Raw genomic sequence first — 24,971 nt, 5'->3', positions numbered from 1 at the left:
TCGGCCGCTTCCCCGCACTGCGCAGCCTCAAGCTGCCCTACAGCAACCTGGACGTGCGCCGCACGGCCCCCGGCACAGACGCCGGCATCCGCTGCTTGGCCGCTCACCTCCGGGCCCTGCCTGCCCTCAAGGAACTCGATTTGTACTCCTCCAGGCTTTCTGGGAGACTCAGGCAGCTCCTGGGGTAAGCTGCCCGCTGGGGGAGGGACCCCAAAACCTTCACACGCTGCAGCGGGAGCTGTGCCGGCTGCTGGCGAGCGCGGGTAGAGCAGACGCCGTGTGGGCGACCAGCCTCCAGCGCTACGGAGCCATCGACTAGTTCAGCTTGTAGCATCCCCCCCCCAGGGAAGCTTCACCTCGGGGCGCTGTGCCGGGCTCTGGGCTGTGCCACTCGGTTATTGTGAGTTCATTAAAGCCAACCCCACCTTGCCCGATTAACCCAAGTCCTCCTGGGATGCTTGGCAGGAGGAAGTGGCAGAGCTCAGCGGAGGGGATGGAGCTCTTCTGCTTTTAATGGACCAAGGAGAGAGCTGGCTGCTGTTCTGGCACACAGGGCACTGACCAGAGAATCATTACAGATGGAAAAGCCCTTTGAGCTGCTGGAGTCCAACCCTGACCCCACAGTGCCACAGCCACCACTGAGCCACGGCCCTCAAGCACCTCAGCCCCATGGCTCTGGGACCCCTCCAGGGCTGGGCACTCCCCCAGCTCCCTGGGCAGCCTGGCACAGGGGCTGACACCCCTCTCAGGGAAACAGTTCTGCCTCAGCTCCAGCCTCAACCTCCCCTGGGGCACCCTGAGCCCCTTTCCTCTTGGCCTGTAGCTTTTAACTTGGCAGCAGAGACCGACCCTCTCAGCCACAGCCAGGGAGTCAGAGTGATCAGATCTCCTCTGAGCCTCGTTCTCTGCAGACTGAACCTTTGCCTCAGGTACCCTCATTTAGCCCAGAGCTTCCCAGTGCATCTTCTCTCCCTGCAGCCCCTCAGTGTCCCTGTGGCAGTGAGTGAGGGGGCCCAGCACTGAGCACAGCCCTGGAGCTGCAGCCCCTCAGTGTCCCTGTGGCAGTGAGTGAGGGGCCAGCACTGAGCACAGCCCTGGAGCTGCAGCCCTTCAGTGTCCCTGTGGCAGTAAGGGGCCCAGCACTGACACAGCCCTGGAGCTGCAGCCTCCCCAGGGCCCAGCACAGGGGACAATCCCTGCCCTGGGGCTGCTGCCACCCCACTGCTGAGCCCAGCCAGGCTGCCACTGGCCTTCTTGCCCCCTTGGGCACTCTGCTGGCTCCTTGCCCTCAGGCAACCTCAGCCCATGGCCACATCCCTCTGAAGAACCTCCCTTCCCTCTACACACCAGCCAACATCACCACAGTGGCACCCACAGTGTGGCAGCAACACTGTCACCGTGGCAGCACCCATGGGGACACCCACACTGTGGCAGTAGCACCGTGTCACCCACCACAGCTGCACCAACCTCACCATAGCAGCACCAACCTCTCCACAGCTGCACCCACACTGCTGCAGTGGCACCCATCACCTCTAGGCTCATTTCAATTGCCAGAGACCTTTAATATCACAGTGGGGGGACCCACACACAACACCCACATCCCTGGCACCGGCACAGGTGCTGTGGCACCTCACCACAGCATCAGCCACACGGTGTGGCTGAGCACCAGCTCTGCCTCCTCCTCCTCCTCGCCCGGGGCTATGCAATGCCCCTTCCCACCCCCTCCAAGCCTCACCCCCGCCCCGCGGCCCCGCCGCTCTCCGCCTCCCCCGCCCCTTCCCCTCCCCGCAGCAGCTCCACCAGCTCCCCCGTGAGCCGATACCTCTTCCCCTCCCACCAAAAGTGAGTCGGGGGCTGCTCCGGCCCCTGCTCGTACTCCAAGCGGGACCCCCCACTCCAGAGCCAGCGCCGAGCGCACCGGCCCCGCGCCCCCCGCCCGGCCCGGCGCCGGGTGGTACAAGCGCCCGTTCTCCGGCAGCATCACCAGCGCCTCGGGCCGGAACGGCACGGCCAGCCGCTCCCCGCCGCCGCAGAACGACAGCACGGCGCGGCGGGAGCAGGAGGAGGCTGAGGAGGAGGCGTCCGGGGGCAGGAGGCGGGTGAAGACGATGGGTCTGTGCTCGCAGCGCAGGAAGTTGCGCTCCGCGCCGCAGCGGGACACGAACGGGAATTCGCGCTCGTAGCGGCCGCTGCGGTTCGGCTCCAGCCGCGTGAAGAAGAACGTGAGGAAGGTCACGTCTGCCGGGATGGACCCTCATTAACCCGCGCCTCTCCTTAATTAACAGCCCCCCCTTTTAATTAAGCCGCATCGCCGCTCGTGGTTAGCCCGCTGGGAACGGCCGCTGCGGTGCTGCGAAGGGAGGGTGAGGAAGAAGAGGAGGAGGAAGGCAACGTCTGCTGGGATAAACCATCATTAACCCCTTCCCACAATTAACCTCCAGCGCTCCTAATTAACCTAACCCTCCTAATTAACCTCCAGCCCCCTAACTAACCCTCAGTCCCCCCATGATTAACCCACTTGGAACTGCTGCAGTGCTGCGAAGGGAGGGTGAGGAAGAAGAAGATGAGGAAGGCAACGTCTGCTGGGATAAACCATCATTAACCCCTTCCCACAATTAACTCCGTGTGCTCCTAATTAACCTCCAACCCTCCTAATTAACCTCCAGCCCCCCTAACTAACCCCCAGTGTCCCCATGATTAACCCACTTGGAACAACTGCGGTTCTAAGGGAGGGTGAGGAAGAAGAAGATGAGGAGGAGGAAGGCAACGTCTGCTGGGATAAACCATCATTAACCCCTTCCCTGAATTAACTCCCTGTGCTCCTAATTAACCTCCAATCCCCCTAATTAACCTCCAACGCCCCTAACTAACCCCCAGTCCCCCCATGGTTAACCCCCTCAAAACAACCACTGCGATTCTAAGGGAGGGTGAGGAAGAAGAAGATGAGAAAGGCAACGTCTGCTGGGATAACCCCTTCCCACAATTAACCCCCAGTGCTCTTAATTAACCTCCAACCCTCCTAATTTAACCTCCAACCCTCCTAATTAACCTCCAACCCTCCTAATTAACCTCCAACCCTCAGTCCTCTCATGATTAAACCTGCTCAGAACAACCACTGCTAAGGGAGTGAGGAAGAGGAAGGTGATACCTGCCAGGATGGACCCTAAGTAACCCCACTAATCAACCCCTAAACCTCCTAATTAACTTCCACCCTCCTAATTAACCCCCAACTCTCCATAATTAACCCCAACCCTCCTAACTAACCCCCAATTCTCCATAATGAACCCTCCCATAGAGGCTGCCAGGGTTCAGCTCCAGGTGAGTGAGGAAGGCAACTTTAATTAATCTCACACCCTCCCCTAATTAACACTGGAGAAAGGGGGGTGTTCCTTAATGGGAAAGCGATTTGAAGGGGCTGAGGGAGGTTTGGGGGGGAGTAGGGATCAGTGTTACCAAGTGCCTGGGAGCAATTAAGGGCAGGAAGTGGTTAATTAAGGTGGTGATTAATATGCAAATTAGGTTGAGAGGAGGATGTTTTGGCACCTACGAAGGCCATGAAGGGGATGAGAGTATCTTCTCCCCACCCCACAGCCCCCCAATACAGATCAGACCCCAAATAAAGATGAGTCTCTAATTAAAGACCCTAATTAAGGCTAAAACGCTACTGAATGGTGATGGGGAGGAGGGATTTTGGGGTGATTTGGTTTTTTTGGAGGGGTTCTGAGGAGATTTGGGGGGGTTGGGGGGATTTTGATTGTTTTTGGAGAGAGTTGGAGGGGATTTGGGGTTTTTTGGGGATTTGGGGGCTTTTGGGATTTTTGGGGGATTTATTTTGGGGGGACTGGAGAGGATTTGGGGGTTTCTGGGGGGCTTTTGTGTTTTTTGGGGTGATTTGAGGGGATTTGGAGACTTTGGGGATTGTTTGGGGGGATATTTTGGGGGGTTTGGGTGGATTTGACATTTTTGGGGGGGTTGGAGAGAATTTGGGGGCTTTTTGGGGGGGATTTGGGAGGTTTTGGGATGCTCTGGGGGGATTTGAGGGGGATTGTTGGGATTTGGGGGCTTTTGAGGTCGGGGGGAGTTGGGGTTTGGTTTTTTGGGGGGATTTGGGAGGCTTATTTGTGGGGGTTTTAGGGTGGGATTTGGGTCTTTGGAAGGGGTCAGAGAGGATCTGGGGGATAATTTGGGGAGGATTTTGGTTTTTGGGGGCATTTTGAGGGGTCATTTTTGAGGGGGAGGATTTGGGGGGATCCCAGTACCTTTGAAGCAAGTGATGAAGTTCTTCACTTTGGTGTCATCCAGGAAAAGCTGCAGAAAAAAAGGGGAAAAGCCTCAAAATCCCAAAGCAGGTGCAAGGGCCAAATGGGATCTGGCTGGGATCCATCCAGGGGCCATCCAGGCTCTGCCCTGGGTCCATTTACAGTCTTTTTATGGGGGTTTTGTCCAGGATCCGTTTTGTCTCTGAGCTGGGATCCATCCAGGTTGTGTCCTGGGTCCATTTAGAGCCTTTTGGGGAGGGGGGGGTTTGTCTGGGATCCATCCAGGCTCTGCCCTGGGTCCATTTAGGGTCTTTTGGGGGGCGGGGGTTGTCCAGGATCTGTTTTGTCTCTGGGCTGGGATCCATCCAGGTTGTGTCCTGGGTCCATTTAGGGTCTTTTTGGGGAGGGGTTATCAAGGATCTGTTTTGTCTCTGGGCTGGGATCCATCCAGGCTGTATCCTGGGTCTATTCAGAGCCTTTTGGGGAGGGGGAGGTTGCCTGGGATCCATTTGGGATCCATCCAGCCTCTGCTCTGGGTCCATTTAGGTCTTTTTGGGGGAGACTGTCCAGGATCTGTTTGGGTTCTGTGCTGGGATCCGTTTGGGATCCATCTGGCATCCATCCAGCCTCTATCCTGGGTCCGTTGAGGTCTTTTTTTTGGGGGGTTCTGCCCAGGATCCATTGGGGATCCTCTCTGATCCTTACAGACACCCCTTTAACTCTATAGACACCCACATATATCCCTAGAGACATCCCATAACCCTACTGACACTCATACAGACACCCCCTTAACCCTATAGACACCCACATAGATCCCTACAGACACCCCCATAACCATATAGGCACCCACATATATCCCTATAGACACCCCCATAACCCTACTGACACACACACATGTATCCCTATAGACACACACATGACCATACAGACACCCCCATAAGTCTGTAGGCACCCACATATATCCCTATAGGCATCCCCGAAGCCTATAGACACCATATATATCTCCCCATAGCCTTCTCATAGCCCCTATAGCCCCCTATAGCCTCCTCATAGCCCCCCATAGCCTTCTCATAGTCCCTATAGCCCCTTCATAGCCCCCCATAGCCTTCTCATAGTCCCTATAGCCCCTTCATAGCCCCCCATAGCCTCCTCAGAGCCCCTATAGCCCCTTCATAGCCCCCCATAGCCCTCATAGCCCCCATAGCCTCCTCATAGCCCCCATAGTATCTTGGTAGCCCCCCATAGCCTCAGCATAGCCCCTACAGCCCCCCATAGCCCCCCATAGCCCCCTTATAGCCCATATAGCCCCCCCATAGCCCATATAGCCCCCCGCAGCCCCCCACTGACGGGCTCCAGAGGGAACGAGCAGCACCGGCCAGACGCTTTTTATTCACACGCCGTGGGAGGAGGGGCGGGGGGTGGTGCCTCCGGACCCCTCCCCCCAATCTGGATTCCCCACGCCCCCGGCCCACGCGCGGGGAGGGTCCCACAGCCGCGGGGGTGGGGGGGCTCGGGGAGATGCTCGGAGTCGGCTTCATAATAAATAAAAGGCTGAAACGGAAAAAAAGGGGGGAAAAGGGGAAAAAGAGAGAGGGGAAATACAAAAGCTGAGGGGGGGAAGGGTTAAATGGGAACAGAGGAAGTGGGGACCCCTCCCGGCCCTGGGGGACCCCCCCCACACACCGGTGTCACCCCCCACTCTCCCCCTGTGCCCCCTCCCCCCCACGCCTGGCAGTGAGCAGAGCTGGGAGGTAGCGCTGGGGGTCCCCCCACCCCGGGACCCCCCTCACCCTGTGACATCCACCTCGGGGACCCCCTGCGCCTTGGGGACCCCCCCACCTCGGTGACCCACCTTGAGGACCTCCCCCTGGGGACACCCATCTTGGGGATCCCCTCTCACCCTGGGGACCCTCCCTCCCTACTTTGGGGACACCCCCACCTTAGTGACACCCACCTTGGGGACCCCCCCCACCTTAAGGACTCCCACTTTGGGGACGCCTCCCTTCAGTTTGGGGACCCCTCACCTTAAGGACACCCTCCCATTCAGTGACACCCCCCCCCCCCCTTCCACCTTGGAGACATCCCCCTCAACTTTGGGGACCCCTCCCACCTTAAGGACTCCCACTTTGGGGACCCCTCCCCTGGGGACACCCACCACTTTGGGCCCCCCTTCCTTGTGACACCCACCTTGAAGACCCTCCACTTTGGGGACCCCCCCCTTCCCCTCCATGGCCCCCCCAACCCCGAGATGAAATCAGCATCTGGGTTGATAATTAGGGGCTTCTAATTAATAACTCTCTTTATACATCTCTGGACTCTGATGGGTGTCCTGTCCCACCCCACCCCCTCCCCACCCATGGGTGCTCCTGGGGTGCCCCCTCCCCTGTGGGTGCCCCCCGCCCTCACCATCCCATGTCACCCGAAGGCACTTGGGGGTGGCTTTGGGGGGCTTGGGGGGCACCTCCCGGTGCCAGGTGGGTGGGGATGGGGGAGATGAGGGCACTGGGGGGTCCAGGAGGGGGTGTTGGGTGCCACTGGGGGTGAGTGGGTGCTGGAGGAGGTGATGGGCACCAAGGTGGGTGCAAGAGGAGCAGGAGGAGATGATGGGTGCCAAGATGGGTCCAGGAAGACCAGGACAAGATGAGGGGAGCACCAAGATGGGTTGGGCAGGGGGAGGTGATGGGCACCAGAACGGGTCCAGGAGAAGCAAGATGGTGCCAAGATGGGATGGGCAGGAGCAGGAGGAGATGGTGGGCACCAAGATGGGTCAAGCTGGGCAAAGAGATGAGGGGCACCAGGACTGGTTGGTCAGAACCAGAAGGAGATTGAGGGTGCCAAGGTGCATCCAGGAGAAGCAAGAGGTGATGGGGGCCAAGATGAGCTGAGCAGGGCCTGGAGAAGGTGATGGGAGCCAAGATGAGCTGAGCAGGGCCTGGAGAAGGTGATGGGAGCCAAGATGGGCTGGGCAGGACCTGGAGAAGGTGATGGGTGCCAAGATGAGCTGAGCAGGGCCTGGAGAAGGTGATGGGAGCCAAGATGGGCTGGGCAGGACCTGGAGAAGGTGATGGGTGCCAAGATGGGCTGGGCAGGACCTGGAGAAGGTGATGGGAGTCAAGATGGGCTGGGCAGGACCTGGAGAAGGTGATGGGGGCCAAGATGGGCTGGGCAGGACCTGGAGAAGGTGATGGGTGCCAAGATGGGCTGGGCAGGACCTGGAGAAGGTGATGGGGGCCAAGATGGGCTGGGCAGGAGGAGATGAGGGGCACCAAAAATAGGTCCAGGAGGACCAGAAAGTGATGGGTGCCAAGTTGGGTTGGGCAGGACCAGGAAGAGATGATGGGCACCAAGATGGGTCAAGCTGGGCCAAGAAGAGATAAGGGACACCAGGAGTGGTTGGTCAGCACAGGAAGGAGATTGTGGGTGCCAAGGTGGGTCCAAGAGGACCAGAAGATGATGGGTGCCAAGATGGGCTGAGCAGGAGATAAGGGGCACCAAGATGGGTTGGGCAGGAGATGATGGGCACCAAAATGGGTCCAGGAGGACCAGGAGGAGATGATGGGTGACAAGGTGGGTCAGGTAGAGCCAAGAAGAGATGAAAGGTGCCAAGGTGGGTTGATCAGGACCAGGAGGAGATGATGGGCACCAAAGATGGGTCCAGCAGGGCCAAGCAGATGTGAGGGGCATCGAGATGGTTCCAGGAGAAGTGGAGGGCATCATGAGTGGCAAAACATTCCCAGCAGGACCAGAAGGACAGGACAGATGCCAAGATGTGTCTGGCAGGACCGAGCAGAGATGGCAGGATGCCAAGATGAGTTGGGAAGGACCAGGAGGAGACAATGGGCACTGAGTCCAGCAGGGCCAAGCAGAGATGACAGGATGCCAAGATGGGTTGGTCAGGAGCAGGAGGAGGTGATGGGCACCAAGATGGTTTGGTCAGGAGCAGGAAGAGGTGATGGGCACCAAGATGGGTCCAGTAGGAGCAGGAGGAGGTGATGGGCACCAAGATGAGTCAGTCAGGAGGAGGTGATGGGCACCAAGATGGGTCCATCAGGAGCAGGAGGAGGTGATGGGTACGAAGACGAGTCAGTTGGGAGCAGGAGGAGCTGATGGGCACCAAGAGGAGTTGGTTGGGATCAGGAGGAGATGATGGGCACCAAAACCAAGCAGCGATTCCAGATGCCAAGATGAGCTGGGCTGGACCAGAAGAGATGATGAGTGTCAAGATGTGTCTTTCAAAGCTGAGATGATGGGTCCTGTGGTGGGTCCAGCAGGGCCAAGCAGACATGGTGGTGCTGAGACAGGTCCTCTGGGGCCAGGGTCAGGTGAGATGGGTACAACGCTGCCAGGGATGGCCACCGTGACCTCCCCAGCTCCTCCAGCACCCCAAGGGTGGGCCACTGGCCACCACCAGCCACCCAGGGCACGGGGGGCATCCCCAGCACCCACTCCTGGGCCAATCCAGCTCCACCATGAGCCCCCACGGGCTGGGCCTCTCCTGGCACAGGGCCACTTGTCCCTCTGGTCCCCTGATGGACCTTCCCTGGGTGCTCCACTCCCGCACCAGCGGCTTCTCCCACCCCTGCGGGTGCCCACAGCTCCCAGCACCCTCCCCCGAGGCTGTCACCCACTCCCCAGCACACCAGGGCTGGAGGTGCCACTCGTCCCCCTCAGAGAGGTGGGCAGTGAGATGGCCAGAAGGTCGTGGGGTGGGGGCACGGAGGACAGTCCCGTGGGGCCACTGGGGCTGGGTGAGCGGGCCACGAGCCGCCCAGCACCCTCCTCCCGCGGGGGTCCAGGCTGGTGCTGGAGGGGAGGGGGCTGAGGTGGGGCTATAGGACACCCTCCATGAAGCTGGTGTCCAGGTGCTGGATGAGCACCCGCAGGAAGGACATCTCCTCCGGGTGTTCTCGAAGATGATCTGCGGGTCGTCCGACTGGCAGCGCAGGCAGTTGGGGGCCATCACCGTGGCCAGGTTATTCACGTCCATCTTGGTGACGGCCACGTTGGCCAGCTGCACGAACACCTGGAGGAGCAGGAGCAGGGTGGGGATAGGGGAGCAACAGCTTGGACCTCCTGGTTCTCTGATGGAGGGTCACCATAGGGTCACCCCATATCAATGTGGGGAAACCCAGGTTACCTCAAGAGAGGAAACCAGGCTGGGAGGTCACTCTGTGGTGGGAGGAGGAAGGTGGTGATGGGTGAGGACCACATGGACCTTCTGGTTCTCAGATGAAGGGTCACCAGAAAGTCACCCCACATCAACATGGGGAACCCCAAGTTACCTCAAGAGAGGAAACCAGGGTGGGAGGTCATTCTGTGGTGGGAGGGGGAAGGTGATGATGGGGGAAAATCATGCTGGACCTCCTGGTTGCCAGATGAAGGGTCACCATGGGCTCACCCCACATCAATGTGGGGAACCTCAAGTTGTCTCAAGAGAGGAAACCCGGCTGGGAGGGCACTCTGGGATGGGAGGAGGAAGGTGGTGATTGGGGAGGACCACATGGACCTCCTGGTTCCTAGATGAGCTGAGGAACAATGTGGTGTTGCCTCAAAGACACTGACTTGGTGTTCTGGTTTAGCAAGGAGCAGCTTTTGGCTTAGTAACAGGGGGAGCGGGTTGCAGTGAAGACCCGAGAAAGAGTTTGCGGACTCTCCCCCAGCTCCTGGGTTCACACCCACCTCCGGCCTGGCTGGGCCAATCTGGCGCCTCTGCGATCACTATTTAGGGGACGGGAATTCGGAATGCGAGGCAGGAGGTGTAAGAGTGACAGGAGATGGAGGCGACCACGCGGCCCCTTCAGCCAGAGAAGGAGGAAGGAAGGAGAAGCAACAGACCAGAGACCCCTCTGCAAGCCGTGGCGAGAATGCAGCTGTGCCCCTGCAGCCTATGGAGACCCATGGCAGGAGCGAGAGTTCCCAGCAGCTCCATGTGAGTGAGCCCGGACGGGAGAGGGACTGTGTGGGGAGGGGCCATGGCCCAGGCCGTGCTGGAGAGCCTGCACGCCGCAGAGCAGCCCCACACGAGAGGCAGAGACGAGCTGCAGCCTTTGGAGTCAGTGGGCATCGGAGCAGCCCGTGCAGGGCTGCCATGCGTGTGAGTTACCCCACGGACTCGCAGGGAGGACTGGTGTGGAGTTCACCCGTCCTGAGGAGGGACAAACGGCAGAAGCTACTGGGAACAGACTAACTGAAACCCCCACTGCCTGCCCCCCTGAACCGTTCAGGGGGGGACAAGGTAAAAACCCCGGGATCAGGGCTCTGAGCCCGGGAAGAGGGGAGGGGTGGCAAGAAGGTGTTCTTAAAAAGGCTGGTTGGACTCTTCATTGATGTATTACTCTGTGTTGTTTCATTTTGGTTATGTTTTGGGTTTTTGGGGGTATGTTTTAGTTGATGTTGCATTAAATTATTTTCTGTTTTCTTCCCCAAACCGAGTAGCCTGGTCTGCTTTGTCCTGAACCTTAAGCGGCAATTAAGCTCTCCCTGCCCTTGAGCAATTCTCAGCCTCTTCAGTACTCCAGGCTAATCGTGGTCTTTGTTCCCTGATGGGCCTAAACCACGACACACAGACACAATAGATCACAAAGACACCACAAAAACTCAGACAGCACATTGCAAAGGGGATCATTTCAATGGAGCAATATTACTACCCTTGTGCAAACACCGACACCAGGTGAAAGAACACATGGACAACAGAAAGACAACAGGGAACTGGGCTCAGAGATGCCCCGGCCACAGATGATGTTGACTGGAAAGACCTAGAGGATGCTACATTGAAAGGAGAAGGCTCTATAGCAGCCTCCCCAAAGAGGGTAGATGAAATGGACCAGGCCTGCACCAGAGGACCGCCCCGGACCAGAGATCCTGAGGACATGAGGAAGAAGTCTGGGTCCATGCAAAGGGATGGCTGAAGCGCGGAGCCGCCAATGCGGCCAGAAGCGGTACTGCAGAAGAGTACGGTCTGGAATCTTCCAAGATGTGAGATGGATCTACGCTTAAGGATGGCTACGCAAGAAGAGCTTGACTCACACTGCATCAGTGATTAGTGTTCAAGACCCTGAGGATGCTGCCCGAGATCCGGACCTTGCCGCTGAAGAGCAAAGAGTGAAGAATAAGGAGGCCCGAGGAAGCTGACATGGGGAAGTCAGACGACATGAGACATACACAGAGGCTGGAGCCGCTCTGCCTGGGACATGCTGCCATTGTCCTGAGAAGTAACTGCCTCCCTCTCCTTAACTTGTGGGGACTGGCTATGGAACATTGCTCTCCTCTACACAACCTTTGAAACACCTCCCTCTGACTCCCAACCTTGTTCCCTCCTCCCTGCCCCAACACAGCATTGTCCCTGTATTTAACTGGCAAGCACAATAGAAACTTGAAAACACAGCAAAAGTCAAGTCACTACTGAAGCCCAAAACCATACTCACTCCACAAAGCCCCAGGCACGCCCCAAAGCCAAAAGCCCCAGGCATGCCCCAAAGCCCCTGAAAACCAAAACTCCAAAGTCCAGGCTCTACACAAAAACCCTCTCTGTAACTCCTACCCTTGTCCCCTCCTCCCAGCCCCAACACAGCATTATCCCGGTACTTAATTTGCAAAGAATCACAGATCTGATTCCAAAAGTTGGCGGGTGCCACTGTGATGCGCTGCTCCTGAGCTTCAGTACCCCACTGTGTCCACATGACAGCAGCACTGACACACTCTGCTTGCCCCTTGTATTCTTATTCAGAGCACAGCCTCAGTCTCTGGAAACAGAGCAAAACAAGTGACTCAGATGCAAAACCTCGTCACTCGGCAGCCAAAGCCCCAACTCCCACGTATCAAAAGCGAACTGACATACACTCAGTGCTCCTCCACCTGCCCTTGACTCTACATCCCCACGCAGAGTGGCTCTAAGGTAAACACACACATATAAACACCAACACCACACAGAACACAGACAACACAACACAGAAGTGAGGAGACTCGGTCACACGATGCCGGGACTGGAGATGCCCTAAAGGCAAGGCCTGTGGGGCTGTGACAAAGAAGCGAGGCTCCACGGCAGCCACGCAAAGAGGCTAAGGGAACAGCCCAGGATCAGGACTGGGATGATGGATGTGCAAGAAGCCTGACTGTGAGTCCCAGAGAATGTAGCAATGAAGGGAATGAGACCAAATCTCAGAACAGGGATGCCTACCGAGAAGAGCTGCTGACGCAGCCTGGAACGCTGCACCGTGGAAAACGACCGACAAAGAATTTCAAGATGTGAAGATGATCCACAGTTTAAGCTTCTTATGCAAGAAAAGTGGCACTGATGGGCACCAGAACAAGGAGGTTTGTTCTTTGAGACCTCAGGGAAAGTGGCTATGTGCCGTGTGCCTCAAGTGCAAAAATCCCCTCACCATTGCAGTGCCCACAGCGTGTCCCCTCATTGTCCCTGTGCCCACACCATGTCCCCTCACCATCCCTATGCCCACACTGTGTGCCGTCACCATCCATGTGCTCACACCTTGTCCCACACTATCCTTGTGCCCACAGCGTGTTCCCTCATTGTTCCTGTGCCCACACCATGTCCCCTCACCATCCCTGTGCCCACACTGTGTCCCCTCACCATCCCTGTGCCCACACCGTGTCCCCCCACACTATCCCTGTACCCACACTGTGTCCCCCCACCATCCCTGTGCCCCCACACCAAGTGCACTCACAATTCCTGTGCCCACACTTTGCCGCACACCATCCCTGTACCCACACCATGTCCCACATCATCCCTATGCCCACACTGTGCCCCTCACCATCCCTGTGCCCACACCATGTCCCCTCACCATCCCTGTGCCCACACCATGTCCACCCACCATCCCTGTGCCCACACCATGTCCCCTCATTGTCCCTGTGCCCACACCATGTCCCACACCATCCCTGTGCCCACACCATGTACAAAACCATCCATGTGCCCACACCGTGTCCCCTCACCATCCCTGTGCCCACACCGTGTCCCCCCACCATCCCTGTGCCCACACTGTCTCTCCTCATTGTCCCTGTACCCACACTGTGCCCCTCACCATACCTGTGCCCAAACCGTGTCCCTCACCATCCCTGTGCCCACAGCGTACTCTCACCATCCCTGTGCCCACACCATGTCCCCTCACCATTCCTGTACCCACACCATGTCCCCTCACCATTCCTGTACCCACACCGTGTCCCCACAACGTCCTGGTGCCCACACCGTGTCCCCACACCATCACTATGCCGACACCATGTCCCCTCACCATCCCTGTGCCCACAGTGTCCCTCACCCTCCCTATGCCCACACCATGTCCCCTCACCATCTCTGTACCCACATTTGGCCCCACACCATCCCTGTGCCCACACCGTGCCCCTCACCATCCCTGTGCCCACACTGTGTCCCCTCATTGTGCTTATGCCCACACTGTGCCCCACACCATTCCTATGCCCACACTGTGTCCACTTAACATCCCTGTGCCCACACCGTGTCCCCTCATTGTCCCTGTGCCCACAGCGTGTCCCCCCACCTTACCTATGCCCACAGTGTCGCCTCACCATCCATGTGCCCACACCTTGTCCCACACTATCCCTTTGCCCACACTGTGTCCCCACACCATCCCTGTGCCCACACTGTGTCCCCTCACCATCCCTGTGCCCACACCATGTCCCCTCATTGTCCCTCTGCCCACACCATGCCCTCACCATCCCTGTGCCCACACCGTGTACCCTCATTGTCCCTGTGCCCACACCGTGTCCCAAACCATCCCTGTGCCCACACTCTGCCCCGCAACATCCTTGTGCCCACACCGTGTCCCCTCACCATCCCTATGCCCACATTGTGTCCCACACCATCGCTGTGCCCACACCTTGTCCCACACCATCCTTATGCCCACACCATGTCCCCTCATTGTCCCTGTGCCCACACCATGTCCTCACCATCCCTGTGCCCGCACCGTGTCCCACACCATCCTTGTGCCCGCAGCGTGTCCCCTCATTGTCCCTATGCCCACACTATGTTCCCTAACCATCGCTGTGCCCACACCATGTCCCCTCACCATCCCTGTGCCCACACCGTGTCCCCTCATTGTCCCTGTGCCCACAGCGTGTCCCCCCACCTTACCTATGCCCACACTGTGTCGCCTCACCATCCATGTGCCCACACCTTGTCCCACACTATCCCTTTGCCCGCACTGTGTCCCCACACCATCCTTGTGTCCACACTGTGTCCCCTCACCATCCATGTGCCCACACCGTGTCCCACACCATCCTTGTGCCCACACCGTGTCCCCTCATTGTCCCTGTGCCCACACTATGTCCCCTCATCATCCCTATGCCCACACTATGCCCCTCACCATCCCCGTGTCCCCTCACCACCCCCGTGTCCCTTCACCACCCCCGTGTCCCCTCACGATCCCCATATCTCCTCACCATCCCAGTGTCCCGTCATGATCCCCTTCTCCTCTCACCACCCCCTTCTCCTCTCACCACCCCCGTGTCCCCTCACCATCCCCTTCTAACCTCACCATCCCTGTGTCTCCTCACCATCGCCTTCTCCCTTCACCACCACCCCATGTCCCCTCACCATCCCCTTCTCCTCTCACCATACCCATGTCCCCTCACCATCCCCTTCTCCTTTCACCATCCCCGTGTCCCCTCAACATCCCCGTGTCCCCTCACCACCCCCGTGTCCCCTTACCATCCCTTTCTCCCCTCACCATCCCCTTCTCTCCTCACCATACCCGTGTCCCCTCACCCCCCCCCCGTCCCCTCACTATCCACTTCTCCCCTCACCGTCCCCTTCTCGCCTCACCGTCCCCCTGTCCCCTCACCACACCCTTGTCCCCTTACCATCCCGTTCTCCCCTCACCGACCCTTCTCCCCTCACCGTCCCCTTCTCCCGTCACCACCATCGTGTCCCCTCACCATCCCCTTCTCCGCTCACAATCCCTTTGACCACACTGTGCCCCACACCATGCCTGTACCCACACCGTGTCCCCTTACCATCCCTGTGCTCACACCATTGTGTCCTCTCACCATCCCCTTCTCCCCGAACCATCCCCGTGTCCCTTCACGAACCCCTTGTTCCCTCACCAACCCCTTCTCCCCTCCCCACCCCATTCTCCCCTCACCAGCCCCGTGTCCCCCCACCATCCCCATGTCCCCTCACCATCCTCTTCTCCTCACAGCATTCCCTTCTCCCCTCACCATCACCTTCTCCCCTCACCACCCCCTTCTCCCCTCACCACCCCCTTCTCCGCTCACCACCCCCGTGTCCCCTCACCACCCCCGTGTCCCCTCACCACCCCCGTGTCCCCTCTCCACCCCCTTCTCCCCCCACAATCCCCGTGTCCCCTAACCCACCCCATGTCCCCTCACCCCCCCCGTATCCGCTCACCGTCCCCGTGGCCCCTCAGCAACCCCTTCTCCCCTCACCACCCCCATGTCCACTCACCACCCCCATGTCCCCTAACAAACCCCCGTGTCCCCTCACCACCCCCCTTCTCCCCTCACCCCCCCCGTGTCCCCTGAGCAACCCCTTCTCCCCTCACCACCCCCTTCTCGCCTCACCACCCCCATGTCCCCTCACCCCCCCGTGTCCCCTCACCCTCCCGAATCCACTCACCGTCCCCCGTGTCCCCTCACCTTCCCCTTCTCCCCTCACCATCCCCTTCTCCCCTCACCACCCCCATCTCCCGTCAAAATCTCCTTCTCCCGTCACCACCCCGGTGTCCCCTCCCCAGCCCCGTGTCCCCTGACCATCCCTGTGCCCACACTGTGCCCCTCACCATCTCTGTGTCCCCTCACCATCCCCTTCTCCCCTCCCAACCCCCGTGTCCCCTCACGACCCCCGGGTCCACTCTCCACCACCTTCCCCCCTCACAACCCCCGTGTCCCCTCATCCCCCCCGTGTCCCCTCACCACCCCCTTCTCCCCTCACCACCCCCGTCTCCCCTCACCAGCCCAATGTCCCCTCAGCAACTCCTTCTCCCATCACCACGCCCTTCTCCCCTCACCACCCCCGTGTCCCCTCACCACCCTCGTGTCCCCTCACCATCCCCGTGTCCCCTCAACATCCCCTTCTCCCCTCACCACTCCCGTCTCCCCTCACACCCCTCGTGTCCCCTCACCAACCCCATGTTCCCTCACCGCCCCCGTGTACCCTCAGAAACCCCGTCTCCCCTAACCACCCCCGTGTCCCCTCACCACCCTCGTGTCCCCTCACCACCCCCCGTGTCCCCTCACCATCCCCTTCTCTCCTCACCATCCTGGTGTCCCCTCACCACCCCCGTCTCCCCTCACCCCCCCATGTCCCCTCACCATTCCCTTCTCTCCTCACCATCCCCTTCTCCCCTCACCATCCCCGTGTCCCCTCACTGTCCCCGTGCCACGTAACGACACCCGTGTCCCCTCACCCGCCCCGTGTCCCCTCACCAGCTCCGTTTCCCCTCACCATCCCCTTCTCCCCTCACCAGCCCCGTGTTCCCTCACCAGCCCCATTTCCCCTCACCACCCCTTTCTCCCCTCACCATCCCAATGTCACCTCACGCCCGCCGTGTCCCCTCATCATCCCCGTGTCCCCTCACCGTCCCTTTCTCCCCTCAACATCCCTTTCTCCCCTCACCGTCCCCGTGTACTCTCACCGTCGCCGTGCCCCCTCTCTGTCCCCTTGTACCCTCACCGTCCCCGTGTCCCCTCACCAGACCCATGTCCCCTCACCATCCCCTTCTCCTCTCACCAGCCCCGTGTCCCCTCACCACCCCCGTGTCCCCTCACCAGCCCCATGTCCCCTCAGAAACCCTTTCTCCCCTCACCACCCCCTTCTCCCCTCAGCATCCCCTTCTCCCATCACCACCCCCGTGTCCCCCCACCACACCCTTCTCCCCCCACCACCCCCACTCTCCTCACCACCCCCTTCTCCCCTCACCACACCCGGGTGCCCTAACCCACCCGTGTCCCCTCACCACCCCCGTGTCCCCTCACCATCCCCATGTCCCCTTTCCGTCCCCTTCTCCCCTCACCATCGCCCTGTCCTCTCACCGTCGCCGTGCCCCCTCACCGTCCCCCGTGTCCCCTCACCTCCCCCATGTCACCTCACAGCGACCATGTCCCCTGACCCCCCCATGTATCCCCTCAGAAACCCCTTCTCCCATCACCACCCCTTTCTCCCCTCACCATCCCCTTCTCTCGTCACCACCCCCGTGTCCCCTCACCCCCCCCATGTCCCCTCACCACCCCCTTCTCCCGTCACCACCCCCTTCTGCCCTCACCACCCCCGTATCCAATCATCCTCCCCGTGTCCCCTCAGCCCCCCCGTGTCCCCTCACCAGCCCCATGTCCCCTCAGCAACTCCTTCTCCCCTCACCACTACCGTGTCCCCTCACCACCCCCGTCTCCCCTCACCACCCGCTTCTCCCCTCACAACCCCCGTGTCCACTCACTGTCCCCGTGTCCCCACACCACCCCTTCTCCCCTCACAACCCCTGTGTCCCCTAACAACCCCCGTGTCCCCTAACCACCCCCTTCTCACCTCACCATCCCAATGTCACCTCACCCTCGCTGTGTCACCTCACCCCCGCCGTGTCCCCTCACCATCGCCTTCTCCCCTCACACCCCCGTGTCCACTCACCAATCCCTTGTCGCCTCACCTTCCCCTTCTCCCCTCACCATCCCGTTCTCCCCTCATCACCCAGGTCTCCCCTCACAACCCCCGTGTCCCCTCACCCCCCCCGTGTCCCCTCACGCGCCTCGTGTCCCCTCACCACCCCTTTCTCCCCTCACAACCCCCGTGTCCCCTAAACACCCTTGTCTCCCCTCACCACCCCCGTGTCCCCTCACCCCCCCCGTCTCCCCTCACCCCCCCGGGTCCCCTCACCATCCCCTTCTCTCCTCACCATCCCCTTCTCCCCTCACCGTCCCCGTGTCCCCTCACCATCCCCTTCTCCCCTCACCACCCCCGTGTCCCCTCACCCCCCCCCCCGTCCCCTCACCACCCCCGTGTCCCCTCAGCAACCACTTCTCCCCTCACCACCCCCGTGTCCCATCACCACCCCCTTCTCCCCCACCACCCCCTTCTCCCCCCATCACCCCCACTCTCCTCACCACCCCCTTCTCCCCTCACCCCCCCCGTGTCCCCTCACCCCCCCCATGTCCCCTCAGCAACCCCTTCTCCCCCCACCACCCCCTTCTCCCCCCACCACCCCCGTGTCCCCTCACCCCCCCCTGTCCCCACCACCCCCTTCACCCTTCACCATCCCAATATCACCTCACCCAACCCCTGTCCCCTCATCATCCCTGTGTCCCCTCACCGTCCCTTTCTCCCCTCACAGTCACCGTGTCCTCTCACCACCCCCATGTCCCCTCACCGTCCCCGTGTCCTCTCACCACCCCCGTGTCCCCTCACCCCCCCCTTCTCCCCTCACCACCCCCGTGTCCCCTCAGCAACCCCTCTCCCATCATCACCCTCTTCTCCCCCTACCACCCCCACTCTCCTAACCACCCCCTTCTCTCCTCACCACACCCGGGTCCCCTAACCCCCCCGTGTCCCCTCACCACCCCCGTGTCCCCTTTCCGTCCCCTTCTCCCCTCACCATCGCCGTGTCCTCTCACCGTCGCCATGTCCTCTCACCGTCGCCATGTCCCCTCACCATCCCCGTGTCCCCTCACCTCCCCCATGTCCCCTCACCGCCCCCGTGTCCCTGACCAGTCCCATGTCCCCTCAGAAACCCCTTCTCCCATCACCACCCCCGTGTCCCCTCACCACCCCCGTGTCCCCTCACCATCCCCGTGTCCCCAATACGCCCTTCTCCCCTCACAATCCCAATACCACTTCACCCCCCCCATTTCCCCTCACCATCCCCGTGTCCCCTCACCGTCCCTTTCTCCCCTCACTGTCCCCGTATCCTGTCACCGTCACCGTGCCCCCTCACCGTCCCCTTGTACCCTCACCATCCCTGTGTGCCCTCACCATCGCCATGTCCCCTTACCAGCCCCTTCTCCCCTCAACCCCCCTTCTCCCCTCACCACCCCCGTGTCCCCTCAGCAACCCCTTCTCCCATCACCACCCCCTTCTCCCCCCACCACCCCCACTCTCCTCACCACCACCTTCTCTCCTCACCACACCCGGGTCCCCTAACCCCCCCATGTCCCCTCACCACCCCCGTGTCCCCTCACCATCCCCGTGTCCCCTCACCATCCCCTTCTCCCCTCACCATCCCCGTGTCCCCTTTCCGTCCCCTTCTCCCCTCACCATCGTTGTGTCCTCTCACCGTCGCCGTGTCCTCTCACCGTCGCCATGTCCTCTCACCGTCGCCGTGCCCCCTCACCGTCCCCGTGTCCCCTCACCACCCCCCATGTCCCCTCACCGCCCCCCGTGTCCCCTGACCAGTCCCATGTTTCCTCAGAAACCCTTTCTCCCCTCACCACCCCCGTGTCCCCTCACCACCCCCTTCTACCTCACCCCCCCCGTGTCCCCTCAGCATCCCCTTCTCCCCTCAACATCCCCTTCTCCGCTCACCACCCCCAGGTCCCCTCTCCACCCCCTTCACCCCTCACAATCCCCGTGTCCCCTAACCCACCCCGTGTCCCCTCACCCCCCCCCATATCCGCTCACCGTCCCCGTGGCCCCTCAGCAACCCCTTCTCCCCTCACCACCCCCATGTCCACTCACCACCCCCATATCCCCTAACAAACCCCCGTGTCCCCTCACCACCCCCTTCTCCCCTCACCCCCCCCCCGTGTCCCCTCACCCCCCCCGTGTCCCCTGAGCAACCCCTTCTCCCCTCACCACCCCCTTCTCGCCTCACCACCCCCATGTCCCCTCATCATGCCCATGTCCCCTCACGACCCCCTTCTCCCCTCACCACCCCCATGTCCCCTCACCCCCCCATGTCCCCTCACCCTCCCGAATCCACTCACCGTCCCCGTGTCCCCTCACCTTCCCCTTCTCCCCTCACTATCCCCTTCTCCCCTCACCACCCCCATCTCCCGTCACAATCTCCTTCTCCCGTCACCACCCCGGTGTCCCCTCCCCAGCCCCGTGTCCCCTGACCATCCCTGTGCCCACACTGTGCCCCTCACCATCTCTGTGTCCCCTCACCATCCCCTTCTCCCCTCCCAACCCCCGTGTCCCCTCACGACCCCCGGGTCCACTCTCCACCACCTTCCCCCCTCACAACCCCCATGTCCCCTCATCCCCCCCGTGTCCCCTCACCACCCCCTTCTCCCATCACCACCCCCTTCTCCCCTCACCACCCCCGTCTCCCCTCACCAGACCAATGTCCCCTCAGCAACTCCTTCTCCCATCCCCACGCCCTTCTCCCCTCACCACCCCCGTGTCCCCTCACCACCCTCGTGTCCCCTCACCATCCCCTTCTCCCCTCACCATCCTGGTGTCCCCTCACCACTCCCGTCTCCCCTCACACCCCCCGTGTCCCCTCACCAACCCCATGTCCCCTCACCATGCCCTTCTCTCCTCACCATCCTGGTGTCCCCTCACCACCCCCGTCTCCCCTCACCAGCCCAATGTCCCCTCAGCAACTCCTTCTCCCATCACCACGCCCTTCTCTCCTCACCACCCCCGTGTCCCCTCACCACCCTCGTGTCCCCTGACCATCCCCGTGTCCCCTCAACATCCCCTTCTCCCCTCACCACTCCCGTCTCCCCTCACACCCCCCGTGTCCCCTCACCAACCCCATGTCCCCTCACCGCCCCCGTGTCCCCTCAGAAACCCCGTCTCCCCTAACCACCCCCGTGTCCCCTCACCACCCTCGTGTCCCCTCACCACCCCCATCTCCCCTCACCCCCCCGTGTCCCCTCAGCATTCCCTTCTCCCCTCACCGTCCCCGTGTCCCCTCACTGTCCCCGTGCCACGTAACGACACCCGTGTCCCCTCACCCGCCCCGTGTCCCCTCACCAGCCCCGTTTCCCCTCACCATCCCCTTCTTCCCTCACCATCCCCTTCTTCCCTCACCAGCCCCATTTCCCCTCACCATCCCCGTGTCCCCTCACCCCCCCCCGTGTCCCCTCACCCCCCCCCCGTGTCCCTTCACCACCCCCTTCTCCCCTCACCATCTCTTTCTCCCCTCACCGTCCCCATGTACTCTCACCGTCGCCTTGCCCCCTCTCTGTCCCCTTGTACCTTCACCGTCCCCGTGTCCCCTCACCAGCCCCATGTCCCATCACCAGCCCCATGTCCCCTCACCACCCCCGTATCCCCTCATCAGCCCCGTATCCCCTCACCAGCCCCGTGTCCCCTCACCACAACAATGTCCCCTCACCAGCTCCATGTCCCCTCACCATCCCCTTCTCCCCCCACCACCCCCACTCTCCTCACCACCCCCTTCTCCCCCCACCACCCCCACTCTCCTCACCACCCCCTTCTCCCCTCACCACACCCAGGTCCCCTCACCCCCTGTGTCCCCTCACCCCCAGTGTCCCCTCACCATCCCCGTGTCCCCTTTCCGTCCCGTTCTCCCCTCACCATCGTTGTGTCCTCTCACCGTCTCCGTGCTCCCTCACCGTCCCCGTGTCCCCTCACCTCCCCATGTATCCCCTCAGAAACCCCTTCTCCCATCACCACCCCCTTCTCCACTCACCCTCCCCGTGTCCCCTCACCTTCCCCCCTCATCATCCCCTTCTCCCCTCACCACCCTTTTCTCCCCTCACCACCTCTTCTCCCCTCACCATCCCCTTCTTCCCTCACCAGCCCCGTTTCCCCTCACAACCCCTTTCTCCCCTCACCATCCCCGTGTCCCCTCACCCCCCCCGTGTCACCCTCACCGCCCCCTTCTCCCCTCACCATCCCAATGTCACCTCACCCCGCCCCGTGTCCCCTCATCATCCCCATGTCCCCTCATCGTCCCTTTCTCCCCTCACCGTCCCCGTGTCCTCTCACCGTCACCGTGCCCTCTCTGTCCCCTTGTACCCTCACCAGCCCCGTGTCCCCTCACCACCCCCGTGTCCCCTCACCAGCCCAATGTCCCCTCAGAAACCCTTTCTCCCCTCACCACCCCCTTCTCCCCTCAGCAACCCCTTTTCCCATCACCACCCCCTTCTCCCCCCACCACTCCCTTCTCCCCCCACCACCCCCTTCTCCCCTCACCACACCCAGGTGCCCTAACCCACCCGTATCCCCTCACCATTGCCGTGTCCTCTCACCGTTGCCGTGTCCTCTCACCTCCCCCATGTCCCCTCACAGCCCCCGTGTCCCCTGACCCCCCCATGTATCCCCTCAGAAACCCCTTCTCCCCTCATCATCCACTTCTCCCGTCAACATCTGCTTCTCCCCTCACCATCCCCTTCTCTCGTCACCACCCCCGTGTCCCCTCACCCCCCCCATGTCCCCTCACCACCCCCTTCTCCCATCACCACCCCCTTCTGCCCTCACCACCCCCTTCTCCAATCATCCTCCCCGTGTCCCCTCAGCCCCCCCGTGTCCCCTCACCAGCCCCATGTCCCCTCAGCAACTCCTTCTCCCCTCACCACTACCGTGTCCCCTCACCACCCCCGTCTCCCCTCACCACCCGCTTCTCCCCTCACAACCCCCGTGTCCACTCACCGTCCCCGTGTCCCCACACCACCCCCGTGTCCCCTCACAACCCCTGTGTCCTCTAACCACCCCCTTCTCACCTCACCATCCCAATGTCACCTCACCCCCGCCGTGTCCCCTCACCACCCCCGGGTCCCCTCACCATCGCCTTCTCCCCTCACCACCCTCGTGTCCCCTCACACCCCCGTGTCCACTCACCGTCCCGTGTCCCCACACCATCCCTGTGTCCCCTCACCACCCCCATGTCCCCTCAGAAACCCCTTCTCCCCTCACCACCCCCTTTTCCCCTCACCACCCCCATGTCCCCTCACCCGCCCCGTGTCCCCTCACCCGCCCCGTGTCCCCTCACCACCCCCGTATCCCCTCACGTTCCCCTTCTCCCCTCACCATCACCTTCTCTCCTCACCACCCCCGTCTCCCCTCAGAACCCCCGTGTCCCCTCACCGCCCCCGTGTCCCCTCAGAAACCCCGTCTCCCCTCACCACACCCGGGTCCCCTAACCCCCCCATGTCCCCTCACCATCCCCGTGTCCCCTTTCCGTCCCCTTCTCCCCTCACCATCGCTGTGTCCTCTCACCGTCGCCATGCCCCCTCACCGTCCCCGTGTCCCCTTACCACCCCCCATGTCCCCTCACCCCCCGCGTGTCCCCTAACCAGTCCCATGTTTCCTCAGAAACCCTTTCTGCCCTCACCACCCCCTTCTACCTCACCCCCCCCATGTCCCCTCAGCATCCCCTTCTCCCCTCACCATCCCCTTCTCCCCTCACCACCCCCGTGTCCCCTCACCACCCCCGTGTCCCCTCACCACACCCGTGTCCCCTCACCCGCGCCGTGCCGCCTCACCATCCCCGTGTCCCCACTACGCCCTTCTCCCCTCACAATCCCAATGTCACTTTACCCCCCCCGTTTCCCCTCACCATTCCCGTGTCCCCTCACCGTCCCTTTCTCCCCTCATCGTCCCCGTGTCCTGTCACCGTCACCGTGCCCCCTCACCGTCCCCTTGTACCCTCACCATCCCTGTGTGGCCTCACCCCCCATGTCCCCTAACCCCCACCGTGTCCCCTCACTAGCCCCATGTCCCCTCAGAAACCCCTTCTCCCCTCACCACCCCCTTCTCCCCCAACCACCCCCTTCTCTCCTCAGACCCCCTAACCCTAACCCTCACCCCCCCCGTGTCCCCTCACCCCCCCCGTGTCCCCTCACCGTCGCCGTGTCCTCTCACCGTTGCCGTGCCCCCTCACCATTCCCATGTCCCCTCACCCCCCCCGTATCCCCTCACCATCCCCTTCTCCCCTCACGACCCCCGTGTCCCCTCACCATCACCTTCTCCCCTCACCATCCCCGTGTCCCCTCACCAGCCCCTTCTCTCCTCACCAGCTCTGTGTCCCCTCACCATCCCTTTCTCCCCTCACCACCCCCGTGTTCCCTCACCTTCCCCATGTCCCCTCATCTGCCCCATGTCCCCTCATCCTCCTCTTCTCCCCTCACCATTCCCATCTCTCCTTACCATCCTCTTCTCCCCTCACCACCCCTGTCTCCCCTCAACAGCCCGGTGCCCACACCATGCCCCACACCATCCCTATGCCCACACTGTGCCCCACACCATCCCTGTGCCCACACCGTGTCCCCTCACCATCCCTGTGCCCTCACCATTCTGTCCTCTCACCATCCCCTTCTCCCCGAACCATCCCCGTGTCCCCTCACCATCCCCTTCTCCCCTCACGCTACCCTTCTCCTCTCACCATCCCCGTGTCCCCTCACCATCCCCGTGTCCCCTCACCATCCCCGTGTTCCCTCACCATCCCCTTCTCCCCTCACCATCCCTGTGTCCCCCCCCATCGTGTCCCTATCCCCCCGTCACCCCCCATCATGCCATGCCTGTGCCCTCAGACCATCCTGAAGCTGCTGGTGATGGGCTCGGCACCCTCTCGCACGCGGGTGCTGATCCCCATCCCACAGTACCCGCTGTACTCGGCCACCATCGCCGAGCTGGGGGCCGTGCAGCTCGGCTACTACCTGGAGGAGGAACGGTGCTGCGCAGTGGCACTCAGTGAGCTGCGGCGGGCGCTGGCCGAGGGCCGCCGGCACTGCTGCCCACGGGTGCTGTGCATCATCAACTCTGGCAGCCCCACCGGTACCCGGCCACACCACGGGCTGAGACGGGACACCATGAGTGGGATGGAT

At 61.5% G+C, this 24,971-nt stretch overlaps 1 protein-coding gene across 1 annotated transcript; it reads right to left on the bottom strand.

Moving 5' to 3' along the window:
• Positions 1–219: 219 nt before the first annotated feature.
• Positions 220–24,769, bottom strand: LOC133627013 (UPF0598 protein C8orf82 homolog). Its single transcript, XM_062009657.1, has 5 exons — positions 24,680–24,769; positions 9,137–9,282; positions 4,260–4,306; positions 1,877–2,238; positions 220–300 (listed from the first exon to the last, which is right to left on the bottom strand). The coding sequence occupies exons 1-5, from the start codon at positions 24,767–24,769 to the stop codon at positions 220–222; spliced, it is 726 nt and encodes a 241-aa protein (XP_061865641.1).
• Between the last annotated feature and the right edge of the window lie 202 nt (positions 24,770–24,971).

Source organism: Colius striatus, chromosome 17, assembly GCF_028858725.1.
Source record: "Colius striatus isolate bColStr4 chromosome 17, bColStr4.1.hap1, whole genome shotgun sequence".
Classification (NCBI taxonomy): domain Eukaryota; kingdom Metazoa; phylum Chordata; class Aves; order Coliiformes; family Coliidae; genus Colius; species Colius striatus.
This window is presented reverse-complemented; position numbering and strand designations above follow the sequence as displayed.

Bases quoted from the DNA above. Each gene is read 5' to 3' on its own strand.
- LOC133627013 (XM_062009657.1), bottom strand. From the start codon at position 24,769: ATGGTGGCCGAGTACAGCGGGTACTGTGGGATGGGGATCAGCACCCGC. The intron at 9,283-24,679 runs GTCTGAGGGCAC...CTGCTCCTCCAG, and splicing joins TCACCAGCAGCTTCAGGATG to GTGTTCGTGCAGCTGGCCAA. The intron at 2,239-4,259 runs GTACTGGGATCC...CCATCCCGGCAG, and splicing joins CTTCATCACTTGCTTCAAAG to ACGTGACCTTCCTCACGTTC.